This window comes from Drosophila arizonae, chromosome 5, assembly GCF_054131065.1.
Source record: "Drosophila arizonae isolate 15081-1271.41 chromosome 5, UAZ_ARI_1.0, whole genome shotgun sequence".
NCBI classification, from domain to species: Eukaryota; Metazoa; Arthropoda; class Insecta; order Diptera; family Drosophilidae; genus Drosophila; species Drosophila arizonae.
The window spans coordinates 6,216,991-6,244,006 of NC_142925.1; the positions used below are offsets into that span (position 1 = coordinate 6,216,991).

General features: G+C 39.7%; 2 protein-coding genes across 2 annotated transcripts in view; one reads left to right on the plus strand and one right to left on the minus strand.

Moving 5' to 3' along the window:
• Positions 1–27,016, minus strand: part of sbb (scribbler) — a 109,666-nt gene that overhangs the window by 21,542 nt on the left and 61,108 nt on the right. The window lies entirely within an intron of this gene.
• On the plus strand, positions 64–1,225 carry LOC108614868 (uncharacterized). The gene is made up of 3 exons (XM_018009090.2): positions 64–460; positions 519–668; positions 733–1,225. The coding sequence occupies exons 1-3, from the start codon at positions 401–403 to the stop codon at positions 1,072–1,074; spliced, it is 552 nt and encodes a 183-aa protein (XP_017864579.1). The 5' UTR covers positions 64–400; the 3' UTR covers positions 1,075–1,225.

A 27,016-nucleotide genomic window follows, 5' to 3' on the forward strand; every position in this document is an offset into this window, starting at 1 on the left:
ATAGACTTGTCAACTATATACGTTGTGTTTGTGTATATGAATTATGTAGGTTTAATTGAGTAGCCATACCCTTGCTCTGCGTGTTTTGGCTTAATATATTTTAAAGTCAATTAACGAATTGTCAAATAAAGAGCAGAAAGTTAGTTTATTATTCAAATAAATATTAGTTTACATTCGAATTAGTTATAGTTCTAGATTACTATCTACAGTTCCTGACACGAAATATTGCCGACAATGAACGCTATCAGATGAATGTTATGGGCATGTTAACAGCCAAAATTGCGAGTAGTGGTAAAGATCTACAAAAAAAAGTACAATAATTAACGGAATCAGATGATACCTAGTAATCCATATATAAGGTATAAATGTTTTAGGTAGACCTTTAAGCGTGACATTAAAAATGTTCGCGAATTCAAGGCTAGTCGTATTTTGGTTCCTGCTCAAATGTTCTCTGGGTGAAGTAAGTGAAAATATATAAAAACGGAAAAAGATTAGATTACATTGTAGTCCTGTTATAGCGCAACTGGATCTACGAACCACTCTCTGTTGAAGCGAAAACCTCGGATCCATCGAAATTAAATATTGAACCATCATTGGATCGTATTGGACGTGATTTTACAATATCAATCAATTTGGATTGGAACTACGACGTAGACGAGACGACAATGGTGAATATTTCGTTAATTATATGAAATTTCTATAGCCATATATTTTATTATATCTGTCTATCAGGTGGAAGCGTTCAGTTATCGCAGCGCTTCGGGCAACGAGAAGGATTATACCCTAATGCCATGGACCATGCCCAAACAGACATATCAACAGTATACCGAAACCTATTATCAAAATATTGTCTACAAGAATTTAGCAAACTGCTCAAATCTGCCCGAGCCTGACAATACCTACCCTTGGCCCAGGGGACAATACAAATTGGAGAAGTGTGTGGCCAATGGCGATGGATTACCCGAAATTGCACCCGAAGGATATTATAAGATAATATTTCAGGTATCCGGCGAGGTCGATTGGGAATTTGTAATGATATCAAAGTTGACAAGTAATACAAATCTGCTTGGTTGAGAAGTGTGAGATGGGAGAATTATTGAGAACTATTCTATGTATACATATATCCATTAAGATATTGGAATAAAAGCAAAGGTTGATTATGTTGATTGATGTATAGAATTATAGCCAAGCTCAATCTCTGAATAATCAGCAGAATAGTCTTTATCCGCATTATCCTAGAATTATCTCTAGTTTTAATAGAATTATCTTGAGTCTTACGTAAAAAACCAAAGGATATAAATCCAAGTTTCAACAGCAAATCTCATCAGATTGGCTAGTCAGGTAGATGTAATCTAATAGTCCACTTTTCGAATGGATTAAACAGTGGGAAGGAAAAACCCAGCCTTGATATAAGACCCGACTCATTAAGCATATTTTCTGTTCAACTGTGAAAGGTTTAACTGGATCTCTGCACAATAGCTGCATGTTTTGTGGGCGTAACCAAACGCCTGCTGTGCCGCATTCCAGGTGAGTTTTACTGTTGAAGGGCCGAATGTGGCAGGCAGGTAGAGAAATTAGTTTGCGCCAGCTGTTGCCAGTTGCCAGTTGTAACAGCAGCAGCAACCGCGGCAACAACAACAGCAACAACTCAACGTTAGATCGAGTGTGAAATTGTCAAGACATGCTCGAAATACTTGTGGCAAAAAGTGTTAACTGTCAGGCGAGCGAAAAGCAAGTTAACGGTAAAGCTATATATATGTACACGTATATGTTTGACTGGCTAGAGTAAAACGAAAGAAAAGTCTGACAAAAATGTCGCCGTGCAAAATGCAATTCGAATCGCATTTCCAGTGAAAACTTGGCGCAGTTGCTAACTAATTTATTGCAAATTGTTAAAGCGCTGACGAGGACCCAAGTTGCTGCTGTTGCAGCTACTATGTTGATATTGTTGCAAGTTGTTGTTGTTGCACGTTGCTGTTGCTATTGCTGTTGCTGTTGCTGTTGCCTGTGTTGCTGCCCGCTGGGGCTTGTCAGGCTGCTGACAGGCGCATTGGCAGTCGGCACAGCGTTTCGCGTCTGTTATTCATATGAGTGTGCATGGAAAATGCCGTTGCACTACCATTAGAGTGGACCCAAAAACCAAACGAACAAGCAACAAAACTAGCGTAAAGCCAACGTTTGGCATTTGAATTAGTTTAGTTTTAATGAGCTGAAAATGCAGCGAACTTAACAGTTTAAGACATTTATGAATGCAGTTTGCAGAGTAACTGCAGTTGAATAGTTTAGCTCTGCTTAAGATTAACGTTAGTTTTTTTGCTGCATAACATTTACCAACACTGGTGTATTCACATAATCAGTTTTTATGTGATGATAATAAATTGCTAGTTCAGTTTAACTTCTTCGTATATACGATCTTTTCCAGCATTCGTTACCAACACTGGCTTTTCGCTTTTAGCTATTTTAATATAATTTAGTCATAGCAAGGTAATATGAATTATGGAATGGTTAAATGAGACTTTGTAATTCTGCTCAAAGAAAATTGCCTTTTCAGCCGACCTTTGCCAACACTGGCTTTATATATAATTGCTGTTCTTTTCTCTTGTAAGAACTTTTTAGCTATATTTAAGAATATAATTTTTACATATTTTTAACAACAAAAAATTCTGTTTGCATCTGTGTGTTAATTTGAATGCTTAACCAACACTGGTCGCAATTAACACTCATGCTAATCGTTATCATTTAATGACTAAGTCAAGCTTAACTATTTGGTACATTTTGTTGATTTATTTTAACATTTTCCGCTTTATATAGCTATACATATATAGTTGTCTTACTCAACACTGAAATCCAACTTTGGTTCAGCCTAATGTGTAACGTTTCCATTTCGACAATTTGCATGCACACGCATGTGCTGTGACTATGGCAGTTGCTGTTGCTTTGGTTGTTGCATAGCCCGAATTACCAACATGAACGAACGAACGAACATTTTACAGCGTCTGACAATATCAAATTGTTATCTGGCATAAAATAATTACAGCGCTTTAATGCAGACAAAATAGTTGCCGCTGCAACGGCTGCCAACCAAAAACCGTGTTTTTTTTTTTTTTTTGTATCGCCTGCCAATTTCGAGTGGCAATAAAAGCGCGTGTGCGCGAGATTTGAGCGCTTCGATAGGCAGCGGGAAAGGCAAAAGCAGCAACCACAACAACAACAACAACAACTACTACTACAGCAGCAACAGCAACGGATATGTTGCCTGGTGGCAGTTGAAACTGCGCTAATTAACCAAAAACGCAGCCAATTAGTTTTTGGCCAACACCGCAAAGCAAGTTGGCTAAAGGTGTAGCTAAAGGTGCAACGCGAGGTGCGCTGAATGCAAACGTGTTGGCATGTGTCAAATATATGAATGCAAAACTTGTTATGCGAGTCGGCTACGAATTAGTGTTGGCAGTCTCTCTCTCTCTCTCTCTCTCTCTCTCTCTCTCTCTTTCTTGCTCTCTCTCTCTCTCTCTCTCTCTCTCTCTCTCGCATGTGCGCCAGTGTTGTAGAGGTGCCGATAATTATTAGTATGTGCCATCTAATAATTGGTTAGCCAACCCAGAGCCAGCTATATTTAATAGCCAGGCGAAACTGTTAGACGATGAGCTATTATTATTACTCTTTTATTAGCATGTAAACGCAGCTAGAGCAAATATACATTAGGCTGATATTGCAGAAAAACATAATTATACCATCTGATACGGCTGGCTGAGCAAGCTTTAATTTCAGCCAGACCGACTAGTAATGCCAGTTAAATAGAGTTAGTTTGTTGAGAGCATGACAAGGCGAGAAAAAAAAACCAGAAAATCCGAATATATATATTTGTATGTAGAGGATTATTTAAATTGATTTATTTATATAAATTATTATAAATACGATTTAGTTTAGTCTTAATTTTATATTAACACTAATATCTATTTAACAAATAGACAATAGATATCAAAATAAAATTAAAATTTCTTTAATATCTCGATAATATAACTGACTGCCCTCATATAATGATCCCTAAATATATATAGAACTTTACATAAACAGCTAAAAAAGTTTCAGCAAAAATGCCTTTAACTTTATATACTCTTTAACAACACTGCTCGTCAGGCAGTCAGCCGTACAGCTGACACTTTGCAACACTGTTGCGTATTTGCAAATAAATTCAATTTCGTACGCAAAGAGCTTTTGCATATCAGACAAGAACGATGCCGGCTAAAATAAACAATCGACCAGAGAACACAAATACAGAGGGAGAGAGCGGGACAGCGAGAGGGCAGAGAGGAGAGAGAGAAGTATAGATTGTACGACTGCAAAGCTTGTTAAAATTCATGTAATGCATTAACTGAGAACAACAACCACAAATTACACAGTCCAACTGGCCTGGCGGGCCATCAGTCTGTCTGGCTGCAGTCGAAGACTCGGCCAGAGACAGACCAGGGACCAGAGACCAGGGAGCAGGGTATTTGGCCAAAAACCAATGTCCAAACGGTCGACGGGTTGCAATGAAAAGGCAATTAAAGCGCAGCGGGCACAAACTCAAACTCTGACTGAAAATACTAAAAGCAAAAAAAAAAAGACCAGAGACCAGAGATGGAAGCCAGGCACTGACTAGTTGCAGTTGTTGTTATTGCTGCTGTTGCTGTTGTTGTTGTTGTTGTTGTTGTTGTTGCAGCAATCAATTGCATGCTTCAATGGACAAATATACGAGAGAGCTAGCGAGGTAGAGACAGAGACAGAGACAGAGACAGCCAGCGAGTGCCACAGATAGACATGGCTGATATGAGCAGCCAAACGCTTCGTCGTCAACGCCGTTGTCCATGTCGGACAGTTGGGACAGACAGACGGACAGAGAGACAGACGTATGGACAGCTACGCCTAGATGGACTCAACTAGATAAAGGCCTTGCCTTGCCTTGCCTTTCCTCGGCTTGCCATTGCTTGCCATCAACAGCCAGCACCTTAGAAAATATATATAAGAAAATCAACTATGAACGAGCATTATCGACTGCTTAATACTTGCTTATCCATAGAAAATCATTCACTTTAGAGTTGATATTTAATTTTTGGTGTTAATCAAGATTGATTCATATGCAAAACTTTTGCTATGCCAGCTCTCTACATAGAGAGCTTTATCACACCCCCAATAGGCGTATATATAGAATGTTTTGTCTAACTATAGAGCATGTCTATTGTGATTCAATTGTCAATTTATTATTATCTTATTATTATTAAACTGTGAATGATATAGTTTTTATCGATTTGACCAGAGACCAATGTTCCGTATTTTCTTTGTAGCCCTTTTGCCACGCCCACAACTAAAGATTGGACGTAGAAAATGCCATATAAGCATACATATTCCTCATATGAGATATGGCAAGTCTATTATCAAAGTTAACGAGTGAAAGCCCTTAATAAGGCAATGATATACCCTAGCATAGACTAGACAGTTAATCAGCATTGAAATTTTATTTTCAAACATTTCACTTGCAGCTAATATACCCGCTTGCCACGGCAGCTAGCGAGTATAATGAAAAACAGTATGCAGTTGAATTTAGCTGGGCCCAAGAGTCATGCTCTTTGGGTCTTGGGTCTTCAATCTTACTGGTCTCCAGACTCTAGTCTATGGCGCGATTGCGATTGCCTTTTGCGCGTTTGCGTTTGCGTCTTCATTCGCTGTTCGTTTGCCGTCAAGTGGAACGGCAAAAGAAGAAAAAAAAAAATAATATAAGAAAGGAAAAAACTTGTTAACTTTTCCTAGCTAGAGCTAGCAAAAGGTTCGACAACGACGACAACGACGACGACGACGACGAATGGGCCACAACAGAGGCCAAAGCCGCGCCACGTTCAAGTCAATCAAGCGTCAGACGTTTGTGCAGCATGCCGCACGCTGCATGCTGAATGCTGCATGCCTCATGCCGTTGCACTCTCCGCCATTCCAAGGCGTCAATTAATCAAGTGCGGACCCAGGCACAGCCACTGCAGCCACTGCTGCAGCAGCAGCAGGCATAATCATTGCAATCAAGTCATTTTTACCTGCATTCAGAGACGTCGAGAGCACGTTTAATTGTCACTTGACAGCAATTAACACAAATTTCCACGACTTTTTCGGCTCAACGCCCCAAATGTGACTTCAAACGACATAAATCCGCGTTGACTTGCCAAAACACGTAAATCATTAATTGATGGCTAAAATTCCAAATTGTGTGATTATCGATTCGTTTAATTTTTTCCCCATTTTATAATTTTGCCATTCTGTTAATAACCTTAATCATCTCAATCAATCAAACAGTCTCAATATTCATATTAATCAATCAACTTATTTTAATGTTAATATTCATACTTAATTAACACTATGAATCAAGAATATATGACGAGGTTAAGCAACTTTTTGGCATAAAACAAAAATCTATTAATAGCAGAAATTTGATATTTAAAGATAAAGACTTTATGCAAGATGTATAATCTCTCTTATGAAAAACATAAGCGTATTATGTTAAACAGCTGTTAAAAAAGTAAGCGCAGCTGTCTATTCAACTTATACGCTCGTTTGTTATGTTATGAGGCTGTTAAGTGACTTAAATAAAATATATGTATGTGGCAGATATAGCTATATACATGTCTATATTGAAAATTTATATACCATGTTAGGCAACTGTTAAGATATAAAAAGTCACTGTTAAATAATTGTTACATGACATTATTAACGTCAAGTAAACAAGTCAAGAAAAGCAAAGACAAACACAATTGACAATTGAATCACACTAAAACTGTTAACTGATTTACATAAAATTTAGCTGTATTTATAAACTATGTTGAGTCATTGATTTTTTTTATAAATATTAAATATATTATATTTTATAGTAAATTTATTATATTTTTTTAGATGTAAATATATCCCTTGTAAGTCTTTTTATATCTATATCAAATATTATTGTATATTCATCTCATATATCACATCAACTAACCTATTATATTAACATACAGCCTACATCTGCTACATACGCAACTCAAGAGCTGCCCCTTCCATATCACTTGTTAGCCATTAACAGCTCCACCTTAACAGCTCATCGTTAACATTTCACACAACAATTTAGCTGTCGACCAAAAGAAATGTTAATTGCCTAACATTGTGGAGCCAAGTTAACATTTCGCAGTTCAAAGTTTTGTGATTTGAACATTTTTCATCCGAGATCTTAAACACCGGACCGGAGCGATGTATCTCTCGCTGCCTTCAATGGAAACAGCCGCTAGAGCACTTTTTTCTTCGCCTGTTCCATTCACTAGAGTCTCCTCGGATGCTGCTGCTGCTGCTCCTGCTGCTGCTGTTATTCAAGTGCTTTATACTCTATCTGTTTTTTTTTTTTTCTTTTTTTTTTTTGCTGTGTGTCCTCGGGGCCTTTTGGCTGCAGCATACTTTTGGTTTTTATGTTGCAGCGCAAAAGGGCAACAAAAGATAGAGAAGAATGAGCCAGAGAAGTAAAGTAACTGCCAGGCAAGCCACACACACACACACACACACACACACAGATTCTCATACATATATGTAGGTATACAGTTTTTGCTTGGCTTCTCCTGCCTTCTGTCTGATGAAGTTGAACAATTTGCGAGTTTGCAGGCAGCGGAACGGAGGAGTTGCCACAACGTCTGCATGCCCTGGCCCGGCCCCACGTTCATTTGGTTGCAGCTACTAGTCAAGATTTGCATGACACACACACACACACACGCACACATAGCACTTTTGGTGGCAAGTAATCAAAGTGCGACAAGTTTTTTTTTTTTACTTCTTTTTGCAACGTTAATTTATGATGGGCTTTGCATGAAGTCAACTTCTTTTTAGCTCTCGCTGTCTGGCCAAATTGCCATTGGCAATTAATTTGGCTGAAAGCTTTCACAGAGAGGGAGAGCTAGAGGGGGTGAGGCAAAAAGAGACGGCGCTAGTTTATCAGTCAAATATAATCAAACTGCCTTCCGTCTAGTCGCAGCTCTAAAATTTCATCAGCTTACAATTCCCAGGCGATTAAAGTGCTTTAAATGCGTTTAATACCTGTTGCCCACTTAAGCTTACGCTTAATTGAAATTAATTTTCATTCGCAAAAAAAAAAACGAAAAACACTTCAAGTGTTGCAACTTTTTCCTTTGGCTGCATTGTTGCCGCCGCGTCTGTGGCAAGGGCCACAATTTGCGGCCACTTGCCGCGCGCTCCGCCCCTTGACCATAATCAAGCCAATGAGCCAAGCCTGCAAAATAAAAGCCAGGGCCATAATCTTCAACTCTTGCCATCTCTCTCTCTCCCTCTCTTCCTATCCCTCTTCCCCTTTCTTTCTCACTGTATCGCTTGGCTCTTTCACTTTGCTTGTGCTGGGCCTTTCTACTCTGCCACATGCTGTTGAAGATTTATGAACGCCGCTGGCGCTTTAAATTGAATTCAATATTTTGCCAGCGCGTTGCAACGTCAACAACAACAACAACAACAAATTGTTAAACAACAACGAGCAAAGTTTGTGCTTTTTTTTTTCGTTGACAGTTGCATTTTATGGCCACGGCACATTTCATTGCTTTCCTACTCGCTCCCTCTCTCTCTCTCTCTCTCTATTTTCTTTTCTGTTTTCATTGTGCTGAAAATTGATTTTCCTTTTACCTCTTTGTCAGCTGCAGCTGAATCAGCCAGTGGGTGTGCGCGTGGGTGTGAGTGCACAAGAAAAAGGTGTGAAAGGCGGCGACGAGTTGGCTGGCCTTTGCCAAGCACCACAATTGAGATGTCTATTTCTTTCTCACTCCCTCTCTCTCTGTCTGTCTTTCTATTTTCCAACTTCCTGCACAACTATCGCTGTCATTAAAAGAGACATACCTGCAAAGATAGTAGAGAAAACAGAAAGATTTAGCATCAAGTATTAACAGATTAAACAAACTTTTAGCTTATGCATTAAAAAGGTATCGGAAGATTTAAATGGATGTTAAAGGAAATGCTTAAAGAAAATGCAATTCAATTCTGTTAAAGCAGAGATTTATGACACCAGATATTGATTCAATCAATAGTTAGTACTCTCTCAATATATAATATAAAGTTAAGCTAAATAAGAATTTTATGAATTATACAGATTAAGAATATAAGCAAACCAAAATCTCAGAGTTACATTACAAATCAAGAATTTGATGGCACATTCATCAATTTATATATTAGTTCCGAGTCTTCAAGGAACTACATCTAAAACTCGTTTCACATCTTGATTAACGTTTTGTTTGAAATTTCAGGTATTTCGATCTTTTGAGATAGAAATAAATGAACTGAGGTTCGCTTTGTTTCCCTGAGTTTGGCAATTGAAGTTCATGTGCGGCAATTGTTGCAATAGCCATTGTTGTTGTTGTTGCTGTTGTTATTGTTGTTGCCGTTGGGCGCAATCATCATTACAAAGTGCTGAGGTGCAGCGCTCCGTTGGCTGTCAAGATAAGTTTGCTGTGCTGTTCGGCTGTTGCCTATGTGTATGTATGTATGTATGTATATTCGACGTTGTTGTTGCAACGGAATCTGCAACCAGGCAGAGTCGACTGGGGCAGGCAGTTAACCAGCTCAGAGTAGAGTTCAGTTGAGTCAAGTTCCGTCAAGTCAGGCGAAAGGTGTGCAACACTCGAGTGCAGCACGTCCGCTCGCCCCCACGTTAGCTGCCCCCTTTCCAGCAACAGCAACAGCAACAACAGCAACCACAATGACGCCCCACTGAAAACAGAAAATGTTTTCGTTTGAGTGCACAAAACGCCGACGAGCAGCGGCAGCTGCTGCTGTTGTTGTTGTTGTTGCTGTTGTCGCCTCGTCAGCGGGCGCTACATTGGCGATTTTCTCGTGGTTGTTGTTGCTTTATTTTGTATACATATAGATACTTTTCTCTTATTTTGTTTCAATTTTTTTTTTGTATTTCGTTTCCACTCCCTCTGCTTTGCTCTGTTATTCGCCCGTCAATTCAATTTGAAGCCATTTAGCATCAATTTGCAGTAATTTGACGTATAAATTATGTCAAATTGCCGAGCAGCTTGTCATTGGGTGTATTCTGTAGACAGTTGTTGTTGTTGTTGTTGTTGTTGTTGTTGTTGTTGTTGCTGTTCTCACTCACTCACTTAATGCTCGTTGCTGTTGTTGTCGCCGCCGACGCCGTTGCTGTCTTTGCACCTTTTTTTTTCAATGACCGCTCACAGCACAGATTGGCTCAGGTATAGAGCGAGAGAGTTGCCTAGGTGTGTGAGTGCGAGCAGTGCGACATTATCACAAAACATGCGGAGGTTCCAGCTCAATTCCAGTCAGATCCATTGTGTAGAAATGAGTTTTTTTTTTTGCTGCTGCTCTTCTTTTTGTTTCTTTATATCGGACACGTTTCGCACTGTGTGAATTTTATTTTCGCTTGTCGACACAAAAGAATTTCACTTAACATACACATACACACACACACACACACACACACACACACACACACCACACACGATACACACATATTTATAGAGGCGCAGGCAGACACGACGACACATGGATGCCGAAAAAAAGGGTCCAAAGACCCGTACAACAACAACAACAACAACAACAACAACAACAACAGCAACAGCAACACAAACTCGAGCCCGACACTAAAAGTGCCTATAAAAAAGGCCCGATATTCGACGAGGGGGAAAATGAAACCAACAGAGAGACAGCAGCAGGCTGTGATAGGAGAAGAGGCCGAGAGAGACAGGGACAAGGGCAGCAATCTTTACGCTTTTGTGAATGTTAACATTCAAAGATATCATCGAAAAATTCACTGGAAATGTGCCTCAGTACACACAATACAAGACAATAATAAAAGGTAGAACATAGAAGAGAGGCAAGAGCGAAGGGAAGAGAGCGCAAGATCAACCTAAGCGAACGTATGGGTGAGAGTGCGTAAGTATGTGTGTATGTGTGTGTTCCCCTCCAGTTAAGGCTTAATGCTGCTGCTCTTCCCCTTTCTCCTTCTCCCTTTGTGTATTTTGTCGCCTCTTTTGTGCGGATGAGTTGCCGTTCACGCGTCGTAAACTCGGTAGCCGATTCCAAACAGCAACAAAAGACAATGGGCAAGCAGAAGAGGAAGAACAATAACAGTGAGTCAAAATTTCCGCATGCGCCGCCTGCAATTGTATGTATGTGTGTGTGCCTGTGTGTGTTTGCGTGTGCGATTGAGATTGGGGGAGCAGCAAGACAACAACATGTCATCATCATGTCCGCCTACTCTGCCCACTGACCATGTACTTGCGCTCTCACTCGCACAGCTGGTCGAGAATGCGAGCTATTTGAAGAATTTCCATTTGCATTTTAATTAAGTGAATGGATGTCTGGAATGAGGCGGATGAGGAGAGTGAGACAACGAGGAGAAAGAGTAGGAGGCGCAGGCGAAGTAAGTGTAGCAGGAGGCGCTGTTGGCTCACTCGAGCGGCAAAACTTTATTATCTGTACAAGCAATTATGCATATCATAAAACACTTTAAACATTAATGAGCCCCAGCCAGGCCAAAAGACCACGTCGCAAGCCCAGTTGGCCTCGGCTTAAGGCTCACAGCTCGTTTATTCATTCATCCAACGCGCTGGACAGAGACGGGAGGCGGACAAATGGAAGGATGGACGGACAGACGGGGGGAGAGAGAAGTTGTGAGAGTGACGGCACCCAACGCACGCCCCCAACTGTTTCGGTTAGTTATGGCAAAAGTCAGCGTGTTGCCACTTTATTGCCTGCTTTACATTTCTGTTAGTTTAGTCCGCGCCCGCCGGCAACAAACTGCTGTTTGCAACTGTGCCTAGGCATACGCCTGTGTATGCCGCTGTATATGTGTGTGTGAGTGTGTATATTTGTCTGGGTAGAAAATCGTGTTATGTTTTGCGGCTAAATTAAAATTCGACTTAATCGTTTAAACATTTAAGAGGCGAGGCAAAGCCAAAAGCTAAAAGCAAAAGGCAATAGCAGCACCAGCAACAGCAACAGCAACTAATCCACTGCTCGTTGTTGTTGCTTTTTACAATTTTTTGTTGTATTTTCTTCTTCATTTTCTGCATGCGCAGCGCAGTCGCAGAGTCCCAAAGCCAGCAGCCGCATAAGCAACATATTGCTGTCTCGCTTGAGCGCGCCATGAGCGCCATAAACAAACATGGCTGCTCCTGCTGCTGTCGTTCGCTCTGCTTTGCAGGGGCTAAGTGCAGCGTGTGGTGTGTGGAGTGGAGTGGAGTGAAGTGGAGAGTTTTTCGAGTTTGGAGTTTCAAGTGCGGCGAGTGGAAGAGAGCGTGGCGTGTTTTCACTTTGCGCTTTGGCTTTGCCGTTGTTGCCGTTGCTGTTGTTGTTGTTGCTTGGCAATATTTAGCCTCGAGGGTCGCACAATTCAAATGTTAATTAAAATTTAAAAGCTTAAACTGTGCAAATTGTAGCACACAGAAGCCCAGCGCTGCCGTCGAGCCGCACTGCCGCCAATGATTTATCTTGGCTCGACTGTCAGCGTCGACGTTTGTCATTTGAATAAAATGAAAATTATGGCATTTATTTGCTGTCATTTCTGGCTGGCTTTTTGAATTAATTGCCATTCGTGCGCTGACAGCTTAACTAACAATATACGCTTTGCTTGCAATCCGACCTTTTATTGTGTGCACGTGCTACAAATATTCAATTATGCACTGTACAAATTATTTAAAACGTGCAAATGCAATTTGCTATAAAAAGCGCTAACAATACGAGCATGTGGCTACGTCTATGGTCAATTAAGGCTACAGCAACAGCAACAACAACAATAAGTCATTTCCATTTCAATTAACTGCTGCTGCTGCTGCTCATAAATAATGAGAAAAATAATAATAATAATACTAATATAGAACACATTTTGCGCAAAGTAGCCATGAAAGGTGCCGTTACACAGATTTATGGCTGCATTACGCTGTTTAGGCGAATTGCCAACAAGTGTGAATTTGACGCAAAAGTTTTTCGCTCTCAAATTGCTTCCTTTACATTCGGCGAATTTCCAGTAGCAACAGCAGCCATCAATGCAATCGCCTGGAAGGGCAGCCATTAGTGTTTGCTCCAGGCAAGAGATTCCCATAAATAGAATGGAATCAGAGAGCCGACTATCATTTAATATGAATGCAAAAGGCAGCCATAATTGGAAGCAGCAAAGCATGAATAACTGAGTTTTGGGGACAAACAAAAAGTATTTCAAAGTATATATTATTTACATTTTAGCAAATCCAAATTTAATGTACTGAAAATACGACAACAATGCAAACTTAATCACACGCCTTGGGCACACTACAAAAGATCACAAATTTGTTGCTTTCAACCATTTAAGTGCATGTTAAACAACCACAAAAACTTGTTGTCAATTCCGCACACATTTCTTGCATTTCTTTTCTCGCTCGTTTCCTTTCGTTCAATTTCGTTGCGGCATTGCAGCGTGGCATGCAACAATCGGCAGCCTAATGCGCTGGGCGTGTCAAGTTTTGGCCGTGCGCCTGTTGGCGCCGCGTTGAGCCAACAACACGCCAAACAAACAACTTGACAACGCTTTCGATTTAGTTATTATTTAAGCAACATTTTCTTTATTATTTTTTCGGTTCGTGTAATGCATAATTTGAAAGGCAACAACAAAAAAGAAAAAAAGTTTAACGCGATTTTGACATGCAACGTTTTATGTTATGCTTGGGGTTAAAAGCCACAAACAACAAAAGAAAGAAATACATATTGAAAGGAAAAACCAATCGAAAGCAAACGAATAAAAGAATTCTAATTGAGGAGCTCAACGTGCGAGACAACAGCAACAGCAACCGCAACAACAGCAACAGCAGCAGCCAGAGCAACCACAGCAGTAGCAGCAGCACCAACAGCAACAGCAGCGAAATGTTGCTGATAGCAATCAACATCAATTAAAACAGCTGTCTGTCTCGCTGCTGCTGCTGCTGCTGTTGTTGTTGTTGTTGTTGCTGCTGCTGCCGTGTGTAATTATATTTTGTTGTTGCGCCTTGGCCATTATAATCAACATCATCATCATCATCATCATTATCATTATCATCATAATTATCTGTACTGCCAAGCTAAGCACTGAAGCATTGCAATTGTAGCCGCACTTACAGTTGCCAGCAACATGTTGCTGCTGTCAACTTGTGTTGTTGTTGTAGCTGGTCGTTTGGCTCGCCTGATGGCAACTGCTGATAATTATAATCCGCTTGTGGTTAAAATGGTGTTGCCTACCTTACTAGCGATAAGCTTGCATGAATAATTATGTTGCCAGTTGGCGAGTTGTTGCTGTTGCTGTTGTTGTAGTTGCTGCTGCTGCTGCTGCTTTTGTGGTGGCTGCTGCCTGTCACTGCTGCTGGCCAATGCGCGACAACTCATGAATAATTAATGCAGTGCCTCGGTGCTGCTGATGCTGCTGCTGCTGCTGCTGTTGTTGTTTCTGCTGCTGCTGCACGGCAGCAACTTGTTCTTTGGCTTTGGCTTTGGCTTGTTGGCTCGTTGAAATATATTTTCAATTATAGCAGGAAATCGTGAATTATACTAGCTGCCAGCATTTTTGCGCCTCAGTTGTTAACTTGTTGGCTATTATTGTGGCATTTGCTGGTGCTGCTGCTGTTGCTGATGTTGTTGTTGTTGTTGTTTGACTTATTTTGATTAAACTTGACACAGTGGCTTGTTAGCAGCGCATCACGCAAATATTTAATAAATACATAAGCGACAAGCACAAAGGCGTACCAAATTTGCAAGCAACACCTTTTGATGCTGCCGACAATAATTAACACTTGAATAGCAGCAACAGCAACAGCAGCAGCAACAGCAGCACTAATAGCCGCACAAAAGGGCAGCAGCAGCAGCAGCAACTACTATTTTATTATCAACTCAATTTGCATGAAATGCAAACACACGCACACACACTTAAAAATTCCCACCTTAAATTAAATAAGCATTCAGTTTGCCTGAGATAGAGGAGGGTAACTCGGGTTGCTCGGGTAGCTCAGTTTACAATTGGCACTTGAAAGGCATCAAAGTTATATACAATGGCAATAAATGCAGCAGCAGCAGCAGCAGCAGCTGATACAGCAACAACAACGACAACAACAAGAGGCTAAACAAGTATTACTGGCAGGCAAACAATAGCAACAGCCGCAGCAACAACAACAACAACAACAACCTCTGAGGGGTTTTTCTTTGAAATTTGGTTTTGGGCGCCGCGCGCGCGGCTCGTTTGATGGGAATTTAAAGAGCGATCCATTGAAATGTGCAAATATTTTTAAAACTTTCCAGCAATTTAATATGATTTATCTTTAGACCTTTTAGCACACGAATTCCTGAATATGAAGGAGAAAAAAAAAAAACACACACACACACAGCAATAAAAATATCTTGTTTCAAGTTATCAAAATATTTGACTTTGTTTTTGGTTCAAGTTGAAAGCTTTTTATATTGTTTGAAGTGTTTATAATTGGCTTAGCTTAAGGCTTAAAACAGCTTTGTAATGCATATGTGTGTGTGTGTTCTGAAAGGATTTTCAATTAGTTTATATTTAGATGATGAAGTGTGAAAAGTGAGGTGCTTTATATCATTAATATTAAATGTTTATATTTTAAAAAAGAAATTTAAGTGGAAAGTAATTTTATATAGGATTTTATATATAAGTTTAATTTTTAGCAGCTCTATCATTATTATTATTATTATCATTATTATGCATATATAATAGAATATATAAAGCATATCTAGTGTTAGTTAAAGTCAAGAAAATGTGTTTCATAATTTTTGCAGACTTTTGCCACGTTCATATTAAAATAAAGCTTCAATTCAATTTAATACAATACGCAAAGGCTCTGTAGTCACGTAGTAGAAGCACGATACACACACACACACACACACACACACACACACACACACACACACACACATAGATATAGATATATACATATATATGGAGTCAACTCTATGTATACCCAGAAGCGCCAAAGACATCTGTAATTCAGCTCAGTCTCTATGCACTTGGGCATTGAATTCCATTTCATTCCATTCAAAAGACGACGACGACGACGGCTGCTGCTGCTGCTATGTTGCTGCTGTGTTGTTGCTGTTGCTGTTGCTGCTGAGACTGTTTGTCATACCAAGTGAAATGGCTTACAAGCATTTCTCTCTCAGTCACTCTCTCTCTCTCTCTCTCTCTCTCTCTCTTTCTCTCTCTCTCTCTCTATCTCTCTCTTTCTATAGCTGGGGGTTTATGCTGAGGCGTGTTGAGGTGTGCTTGGCCGATAGCATCTTGCATAAAATTACTGACAGCAGCAACAGCAAGAAGGCAGTGAGGCAGCCAGTCGGGCAGCCAGTCGGGCAACCACCAACAGCCACCAGCAGCGCCGACGTCTGATGCTGTGCCACTGATAGCCTCGAAATTGTTGGCAGTTGCAATTTGCTGTTTGGAATTTTAAGTGAGCCAACAACAATGGAAGCTGCTGATGGTCAGCCAAAAAGGCTGAGGTGCAGGCAACTGAGCCGCAGACACTCGTCCAGATAGCAACATCATTCTCATGCTCATCAGCAACAGCAGCAGAAGCAGCAGCAGCAGCAACAGCAGCAACATCAGAGCCAAAGTTAAGGCGATTGCACATAAAAGTCAGCAGGCGGTGCTGATGTGTTGCTCCTGGCTCTGCCACAGACTCGGTGCCCAACACCCTGCTGCCACCTCCTGCCTCTCGTCCTCTCTCTCTCCCTCTCCCACTGCTAAGCTGCTGCCTGCTGTCCCCCTCAGCAACTGCTGCTGCCTGCTGCTGCTGTTGCTTCGTTTGCATTTTATTTTAGTTATTTTTTTTCTTCTGCTGCCTGCCTTTCAGTTTTTTTTTTCTTCCTTTACTTTACTGCGCGCTGTTTTGTTCATTTCAATTCAATTTTTTTTCTGCGCTGTTGCTTTTTGCATAAAAACAACAACAAATGCCGTGCAAAAATCGAAATAAGATATAGTCTTGGCAGCAGCAGCAGCAGCAGCACGATTTATGTTAATCAGACAACAGCAGCAGCAGCAGCAACAGCCCCAGCCAGTTGGAGTTAGAGGCAGGAGTCGGAGCTGGAGCCATAGCCATAGCCAAATGCATTCAATCATATTTTATCTGAGCACAGTAGTTGCTCGTGTGGCTCGACTTGACTTGCTTGGTTATTATGTATCGCTTAGATACTTTGGCGCACTTTCGGATTGCTTTGAAGACGGCTTGAGGGGGCGGCAAAAATTTCTGGAGCAGCGCCAGTTGTACGTTTCGACGCAACTCGCTTGCATTGCTATCCAAAAGAGCCAACAAAAAAAAAAAAAAAAAAAACAAAATAGATCTTGAACCACGTTTTCTTCTTGTTTTATTTTATTTTATTATTTTTTTTTTTTATTATTGGCATTTGTTTGCGGTCGTAGCAGTCGTTGCCTGTGGTGAGATTTCAATTTGATTCGTTATCGATTTGATTTCAATTTGCCAAATGCTTTGCTGCCATTTGCTATTGCTATTACTGTTGTTGTTGTTGTTGCTGCTGCTGCTGCTTGGGTGAAAGTTCGTTTTCTTCTTCTTCAATTCAGTTTTTTGCTTTTTATTGCTTTCTGTTACTTTGTTAATTTAAATGGCATTGAGAATGGGAAAGTAATTGGCTGTGGATTGTGAAATGCAGCCAATTTAACAGTTTCCGCAGTTTCCTAAGGGTGAAGTGAATTAGAAACCAAGGAGGAGGCGAAGAAGGAGGAGTTGACGGGGGATTAGTAGTAAAAAAGAAATCTAGTGAAGCAGATAGCAACGCGAGAAGGAGATGGATAGGGCGAGGAAGGGAAAGATAGGGAGCGAGAGAGAAGAGACAGGAAGAGAAAGATAGGGAGAGAAAGAGAGAAAGAGGAAGAGAAAGAGAGCAGAGAGAGAAATAGTTAAAGTGAGAGAGATAGATATAGCGAAAGAGAGAGAGAAAATGAGAGAGAGAGAGAGAGCAGAGAGAGAGATAGATATAGCGAGAGAGATAAATGGAGTAAGAGACCAATAGATAGAGCGAGAGAGAGGGAAAATGAGAGATAGAGACAGAGTTGGCTATATTTTTCTCTCTCTCTCTCTATATATATATATATATATATATATATATATATCTACTATGCCCTGTCAATTAAAATGAACCTAAGAATAAATATATCATAATACAGCAAGATCAGCCTCTGTCCTCTTAGAACTCACATTTCTGGATTTTCTTGATGGATACATAACACATACATATTTAATTAAAAACATATATGCTAATTCTTGAACATAGAGCAGAGGCTGACTGCTCGGCTTCGGCTTATATTTAATAAGTCTCTTGATTGCCTACACAACTCCGACTCAACTAGTTTTGATATCAACTGCCTGATTCCTATGCAAATTCAATTTAAGCTCTTTGAACTTCTAATTCCCCTGTACTCTCTGTCTGGCTAATCACACACTAACAATTCTATTAACAATTTCAATCAATTGAATTATGCTGCAATCAATTATATTTGGCTTTTCTATGCAGCATTGTTTAATCTGCTTGCTATGAGCTGGCTCTACCTCATTAGCCATAAAGCCACAAAATCAACAGCCAGCAAAATGTTGCATTTGCCACTCGCTCTCTCTAGAGATATTTATGTATTGCCAATATAAATGTGTGCAGCTTTTGATTGCACGCAAATTTCATGTCATTAAATTTGTGCCGCGATGCATAATTCATTTCAAAATTAATCATATTTACTGGGAAACGTGGGTAGTTCACAGAGAATGCACAGTTTTGATCCAATTAAATACGAACCTGCAATTGAAAAAGAGAGAGAGAAACAATAGTTAATAAATTGCAATTGGCAAATGATATATGTATATATGCTATAGTATGGATGCTGTACATATATAAATGTATAAATTTGATTTATAAATGAATTATTTGCATTTTATTGGAATGCCAATGCCATGACACAAGCGAGAAAATGCAAATGATGGCGAATAAATGTGGCATTCAATTCACTTAGCAACTGCATAATTTGAGTGCATCAACATTTTCCAAAAGCCCGAATGGCGCTGCCCAGGGCAGGCCACTTCCACTCCCACGCCCACGCCCACACTTAAGAGCTGACATCAAAACATTTAGCATTTTGTGCTGTTTGTAATTATGCTCGCTCGGGCTAGGGATGAGGTGGGTATATTAGCTGGTAAAAGCATTTGTTGGGGATGCTTAAATAGAGAATGGAATTTTTGGAATATACGAGTGTAGGCAATGGCAATGTAGGCCTTATGTATACATATATCCATTTTGATCCATGCAAAAATAGAAAACACTCCATATTTCACATTTTTACAGCTAAAATCTCTCAATTTTATATAGAATTTATTGGTAATTTACTTCATGCTTCATTTTTTCGAGCGCTGAGCGCGTATTTAGCAGTCGCTCAGACTGCCTCACACTGATTATTTTGACTGCATTGCTTTCATTTTGGGCAGGCAGAAACATAAAATGCCAAACAAACTGACGAAAATAAGCTAAAAAGCCTTTGGGGCAACGTTGTATTGGGGTGACTCAATCGAGGCAGTGTGAATAATGAATAAATGTGCAGCAGTGTTGGCAAACAGCGCTATTGATTGGGAGTACTAGTGTGTGTGTGTGTTTGTGTGAAGTGGAGAGTGAGAAAAAGTCAATAAACATTGACATTTATTTATGGCGTATAATTAAAAGTGATTTTTCGCGAACTGACTGTTAAGATTGAAGGTCGTTAACATTTCTACACATATTATGGGCATATATATATAATAGTCGAACAGTTATACGAGTGAGCATAACATAGCATTAACACTCAGTTAGACAGCTGTTGACAGGGATATATTAATTATGGCTGCTATTAAATGTGGCGTAATATATAGATATAGGAATTGCTAAAACATGCACCTCACTGTTAATATGAATGTTACTAGAAACTGTTAGCATTAGATAGAAATAACAGAGTTTTCTAACAGTAATATGCTAATATATATAATTTTCATATCTTTAACAGAATATATAAAACATTTATGCAGTTCCACATAAAACTACGCTGTTAACTATAGCATAACATAAAACTGAAGCTCACTTAACATAAAGTTAAGCTGAGTTATAGTTCATAGTTGCCATAAAATCTCTGCTCACATTAAATAATTTTATAGCTAATATTTTTGCACTTGTTATGTTTGAGCACCGCCTATTTTTTTTTTTTAGAGCTAACGTAGCCTGAGGCACCCTAAGCAACATGCAGGCCAAAAAACATGCACAGTTGGCCCAACTATTCAACAGACGGCCTGACGAACTGTCTGAGTTGCAGCGCATGCTGTTGCTGCTGCTGCTGCTTCTGCCTCTACCTCGGCCTGTACCTCTCTGCTCTCCCTCTTCTTCAGCCGCTGCTGCTGCTGCTGCAGTTGGTCTCTGCGCCCAAGCAAAAAAATAATAGCAGCAGCAAAAAATATTTAACAGTTGTGCCATATTTTTTTTTCGCATTTCATGCGCTTTTTGCGCCGGATGTGCTGCATAAAAACGCAGCAAACACACACACACACACACACACACACTCTCTCATCGCAATTCAAGAGAAAAAGTTGCAAAAAAAAGAAAAAATATTTGTATATATATTTTGTAATTTCAACAAAAGCAGCTAAAGAAACTGGCACAAAAACGCCGGCGAGTTTTTCTCTTTTCTTCTGCTTTTTTTTCGCTCTGCTCCTCTTTTGGCTCACGCCTCCAATCTACACCTAACCCCGCCTCCTCTGTTTCGCCTTCAATCTTCAATTGTGCCCTCTGCCTCTGCCCCTACCTCGTTGTCTGCCTCTACTTATACCTCATCCTTTGCCTTTGCCTCTACCTTAGCCTCTACTTCGTCCTTTGCCTCTACTTTATTCTCTGCCTCCCTCTAGCTCCCTTTCTCATCCTTTCATCCTCTCGCTCTCTCTTCCCCCGTCTCACACTATTCTCATTCCCATTCCTCCACCTCACTTTGTTACTTTTCATGTTTTTGTTAGCAACTTGGCAAAAACTTTTGGCCTAAAGGCAAAATGCGTTTTTGATGCTGTTTTCTCCCTTTACGCTCTGCCCCATGCTCTCTCTCCCTCTCTCTCTTGCTCTCCTAACACATCTGGCAGCTGACTTTGCTGTGTGGGTAGCTGGGTGGGTGGTTGCTTGGCTCACTCACTGAGTGGGTGGGTGGCTGGCGTTTGCTTGCATTCGGTTTAGCCACTGTGGCTCTGACTGTGGCCAAAAAGTTTCAGCATTAAGCTGCTGCCAATTATGTGCTGCTGGCATTGCCTTGGCTTCAACTTTTGCTTCTGCTTCCACTTCTACTTCTTCTTCTTCTTTCCCTCATGCAAATCTGCACGCATAGAAAACGATTTGCCCCACAGCTGCACAAGGGGGGGAAAAAAGCAAGAAAAACTCTTGGAAAATTGAAACAACTTTTGCAATTACTTTCCGCAAACAAAACAAATGTGTGCGAGTCACGCGAACTGCTTGAGCGCCCCTCTCACGCTTTATTCGCCACACATTCACCGTTGCATGACGAGCTGGCGCATGGAGGCGCAGTGGGCGTGGCTCGCAGGGTGGGTTAGCGATAATTATACACAGCATTGTGTTCATGCATGGCATACAAGCCATTCAATGTTAATGACAATAACGAGACACAGCGCGCTTTAACCAGCAACAACAACAACAACAGCAGCAGCAGCAAACAGCAGCAGGTGAAGGGTTGCCGCTGCACAGGTGTGTAAAACTGGTGTAGGTGGACAGCTGTGCATTAGGCTTTGACGTGTGCTTGGCAGCTTGTTCAAACTGTTTAAATTGCTGTTAACAATGAACCGTTTTTTTTTTTTTTATTTTCTTTTTTGCATAATGCATGTGAGTTGAGCTAATAAAAGGTAGCTAAGTATATGCCCTATACGAGTAATCTTGAAAGGGTATTATACAGCAATTGAAATTCTATGTTTATACCCTTATAATAGCTACATATACTTTATATTTATGTTTTAAATAGGTTCTTAAAATCCACCTAATTTTTCGTTATTTTGTCTGCATAGCCTTTATATAACCCAGACTTTTGTTTTTTTTAAAGGGTATTTCACAGCAGGCTAGAACTTGCTAAATTTCCAGCTCACAGCTAAAAATCTAGCTGCAAATTGGATTATTAAATTTGAGTTGCAAATTTAAAAACAAATTCAACTCAGAATGTTGCAAATAGATGGCAAAGACTGCATAATACTCGAAAAGTAGTTAAATCTTCTAGGTAAATCTCTTAAGAGCAAGTCTAGAGTGACCTAAATATCATATTTGACATTTGAACTTGGTTATTCTCTAGCTCAGACTCAACAATATTGCAAAATAATAAAAATTAAAATTTATAATTTTAATATAGTAGGTATATCGCAAAAATCTGTAAACCCTATTCACAAACATACCCAACAAGTATATTTATATCTAATCCTTATTACAAGTCTTCCTCAAGCTTAATGAAAACTTTTCTGATATCACAATTAAAACACCTTTATAAGACGTTATTCCCAAAAACCTTAGAAGATAACGCTCAAATGAGCATAAATTTCAAATCCCAAAGCAACAAAATACAATAGCAAGAAAATTATTTACGTGGAAACAGCCGGCAAAGCGCTCTCTTTTCACTCACTGAGCAAGTCTAAAAACATTTTCAATGGGTTCAGGGTATAAAAAAGCATTTTATAAACGGAATTTATAAAGCTATCTAGCTGCAAACATTTATAGCTGTATAAAAATGTATTTTGAGCTTGTTATCTAAACAAGTTTTATAATAATTGTTAAGTAAATAACATTTTTATTGCGGCAAAAATAAATTTAGCAAGTTTTTTAGCCCCTTTTTTATGGCTTAACTGTAGAAGAAAATGCATGGGGGCTATATATAGTTGCGGAAATTTAAATTTAACTGTAATTTAGCTGAGATGCACATGTACATGTATATATATGTATGTACTGTATGTATGTTTGTGTTTGTATTTGCTTGTGCTTGTGCTTGTTTCGTTTGTGAATTGTTTAGCTGCAATTACCCAAGCAATATTTCAAATGGAAATTGCCGAAAAACGTAGCATTTGCTGTTGCAGCTGAAATGCAAACAAAGTAATGGAAAATCATGAACACACACCCATCCACACACCCATCCACACACACAACCACCCACTCACATCGCTTTTATATTCATGCGCATCTAGAACATTTTGCATTTGATGCTGGCTCTGGGAGTCCTTTGGCACATCAAAACTTTGCTTCCAGTCCTTGTGGCTACAATTTTATTATTACGTTTATTTGACTTGATCCGATGGATATGCATACATAAGCAGGTTTACTGCCAGCAGCAGCAGCAGCAGTAGCAATAGCAACAGCAGCAAAAGCAGCAGCAACATTTGCATTTTGCAATTTTCATTGTTGGCTGCAGCTGGGCCCGGCTGCTGTGAATTGCTCGTAAATCCTTTAGCCGCAGCCACGCCCATGCCCATGCCCACCCACGCACACATAGTCATTGTCCAAATGTCTGTTGTGGCTTGCAAATTGTGTATAAACGCAGATTCCCTTGCCAGCTATAGCTATCATTCTCCCTCTCTTTCTCTCTCTCTCTCTCTGCTCGTCCATCTCACTCTAGCTGACAGAGCAGTCTCAGTTAAATTGGATTATGCAATTGCCAGCGCTTGCTGCAGTTCAACCATTTGGCCAACAACTGCAGACACCTTCGGGCCACTTCGTTCATATCTACCTTCCGCTGTCCCCCACATTGCCAAATGGAGCACACAATTCCATTAAGACCTTTTGTTCTCCCACACACACACACACACACACAGACATTACATACGTGTGCTGCTGTGTGCTCTCCCCCACTCACAACCAATAATTCAATTATGGCCTCGCATTTAATGTGCCAAGTAAATTGCTAATTTCAATTTTCCAACGTTTTGTCGTCGCTCAGACAAAACATTTTTGCCCCGGGACCCATTTTGTTGTTGTAATTAAATTTTCGGGAGGCGGCTAGCTTTTAATTTGCACAATTTGTGCATATTAGCTCCGATTACCTCAACAATTCCCAATTGTTATCGAAAAGAGTAAGAGAGAGAGAGAGAGAGAGAGAGAGCGAGAGAGAAAGTTGCACTTATATGATATGATGTCATATTATATGGGTTGTTAGAATATAATCAGGATTGCTCCTGTGCTGTTTGTACAATATATATAGATATATAGAGAGTTCAAATAGAGAGAGAGAGATAGAGAGAGAGATGGCAACTGGATGAAGCTGAATACAGCAGAGGATATGTGAGACAGATGTTCTATGAATTCAGCAGATAATGGGCGGATTGGAGTGGATAAAATGTAATGTGATAGGAGACCCATCTCAGTATTGATAAAATTTAAATTTTATTGAAAAAACAATTAAATTTAAATTTTATTGAAGAAATGCTTCAAAGATGTATTTAGAGGAAATTTTTATAAATCACACTTAGATTAAATATACTTCGAGCTAATCCATAGACAAAATCGTTAGAATAAATACTTTAAAAAAAAAAATAAATAAATAAAATAAATACTGTATAGAGGAAAGAACAAATATATTTATAAACTCCCAGAGCTTAAGCAGTCTATAAAAAAAATACTCGATAATCTCCAATTATTTTTGATTACTTCTACATTAATCACACATTCTTATATGGAATAAAAAATTACAAATTCATTTAAGTTCAGGCCTTAGACTTATTTCAGCTTTAATGAATTTTTAATTATTTTGCGCAATGCTAAAAAAGGGGGTTAAAAATAAAATGCTTGGCACTAGCAAAAAGCTAAAAAATACAAAAAAAAAAAACAAAAAAAAAAAAAATAATAAAAATAAATAAATTAATTAAAATGTTTTGCTCAGCACAAAATTGATGCTGATAATTATTGTTATTATTATGTATATAAGCAAATATATATATATGCATATTATTTTTTTAGTATTTATATTTTGATATGCATTTTAAACAGCCGCCCACATTGAGTTCAATGTCTTTGGCTCGACAAAAATAGACGTCAGCAAATAAATGCCTGCGGTGGCCGCTGTCAGCTGAATGAATAAGTGAATGAATGAGTGAATGAATGAATGACTGATCAAATGAATGGCTGCTAAATTTCAATTAATTGCGAAAATAAATTTAAAACGAAAATAAAAATAAAAAACAAATTGTTTTTGTTTGAAATATATATGCTAAGCACGTGGCAAACCTGACCTGATGGTTGTTGCAATTGTTGTTGCTGTTGCTGTTGTTGTTGTGCTTTGTATGCTAATTTTGTTGTTGGGCCACCCAAAAAGCCAACAAATTGTACTCGGGCAAGTGCTACTTAATGCTAAGCCTACTACAACCATAGGCTGGCCTCCCTCCGTTTTGATTGTGGCTATAATATCTCGTTGTTTTCCTCCCGCTCTCCCTCTGCCTATGTCTCTCTCTCTGTCTCTGTCTCGCCCTCAACTCGTTGTTGTCGTTGCTCTGCTTGTTTGCATTTGTACATCATAAATAATGCAAATTAATTAGGTATGGAATTTATTTCACACACTGCCCACTGAAAGTGTGCGCCCACACACACGCACACACAGACAGACTCGAGTGTGCGTGTGTGTGTGGCTGGCAATTTACGCCAAAATGCTGGGTAATTTAATTGAAAATGGCAGCCTAGGGCGAGGCGCTGCGAATCGGCTCGGATTGGTGGGGCTAAAACAGGGGCAGAGGTAGAGGTAGAGGCAGAGGTAGGGGCAGCGACAGCGGCAGAGGCGGGCACAGACAGCGGACAACAAACGCAGACACAAAGGCCAACACTCACACACACACTCACACGCAGGGCAAGCCGCATCGAGGGGACAGCCTACAACAACAACAACAACAACAACATGCCCTGGCTCAAGCTGTTGTTGTTATTGTTGCTGTGCATGGCCTGGGCACTTGGCACGTTCCGTGCCAAGCAAAAATATTCTCATAATAATTAAACGAAACGAAAAAAAAACGCGTTGATTGCATGCAATTTGCATTTTACGACTAACGCGACGACGAGGGCAACAACAAAACGACAACGGCAACGGCAACCCAAGTGCCGCCGTCTAAAGCTGACTAAATACACGTATATACAAAATATACATATATATGTATGTATATGTGTGTATATACAAGTGTGTGTGTGTGTGTGTGTGTGTCTATTTGCAACTCTTTAACTGCTATGCTTTAGGGGCTGCCTGGGTTAACTGCCTGCAACAGAGTTAGCGAGCTGGACAGCTGCTTGGGCTCCCACAGCAGCGACGGCACAGCTCAATGGGTAGCTCAATAAGCTAAAGCAACAACAGCAACAGCAACAACAGCAACAATAACAACAACAACAACTCTGAGTGGACAGACAGGTCGCACCTTTAGGTAAAGGCTGCTGTCCCTAACGCCCACACATACACACACATATACATATATATACTCACACACACACATACACGCACTTGCTGCTGATACACAGCGACAACATTTGATTAGCTCGATTAAGCAAATTAGCTTTGCATATGCATATGAATATTTATATAGACGAGCTGATACACAAAGTAAAGCAGACAGTTTGACTAAGCGCGAGTTAATTTAATTGTAAGAGCAATGAGTGTGTCTGCGAGTGTCTAAGTGAGTTTACGTGTGTGTGGGTGTCTGTTTTGTGTGCATGTGTGTGCTCCCCATAAAACACTTAGCGCATATTCCTATGCACTTCATAAAAGACTTTAGCTGGAGCTCCTTAGTTATTTGTTTTTACACCATATAAAACACAATGCAACAAATAAAAAATCAATTCTTAAGCTAGTCTAGTTGATGGTACAAAATGCAATTACGAAAACTTAAAAGAAACCAAAAAAAAAATATATATATATATATATATATATATTTTTTTAGCACTTGCTATTTATACTGTTTATACAAAATTGTTTAACATTTAAGAAAATAAGAAAATA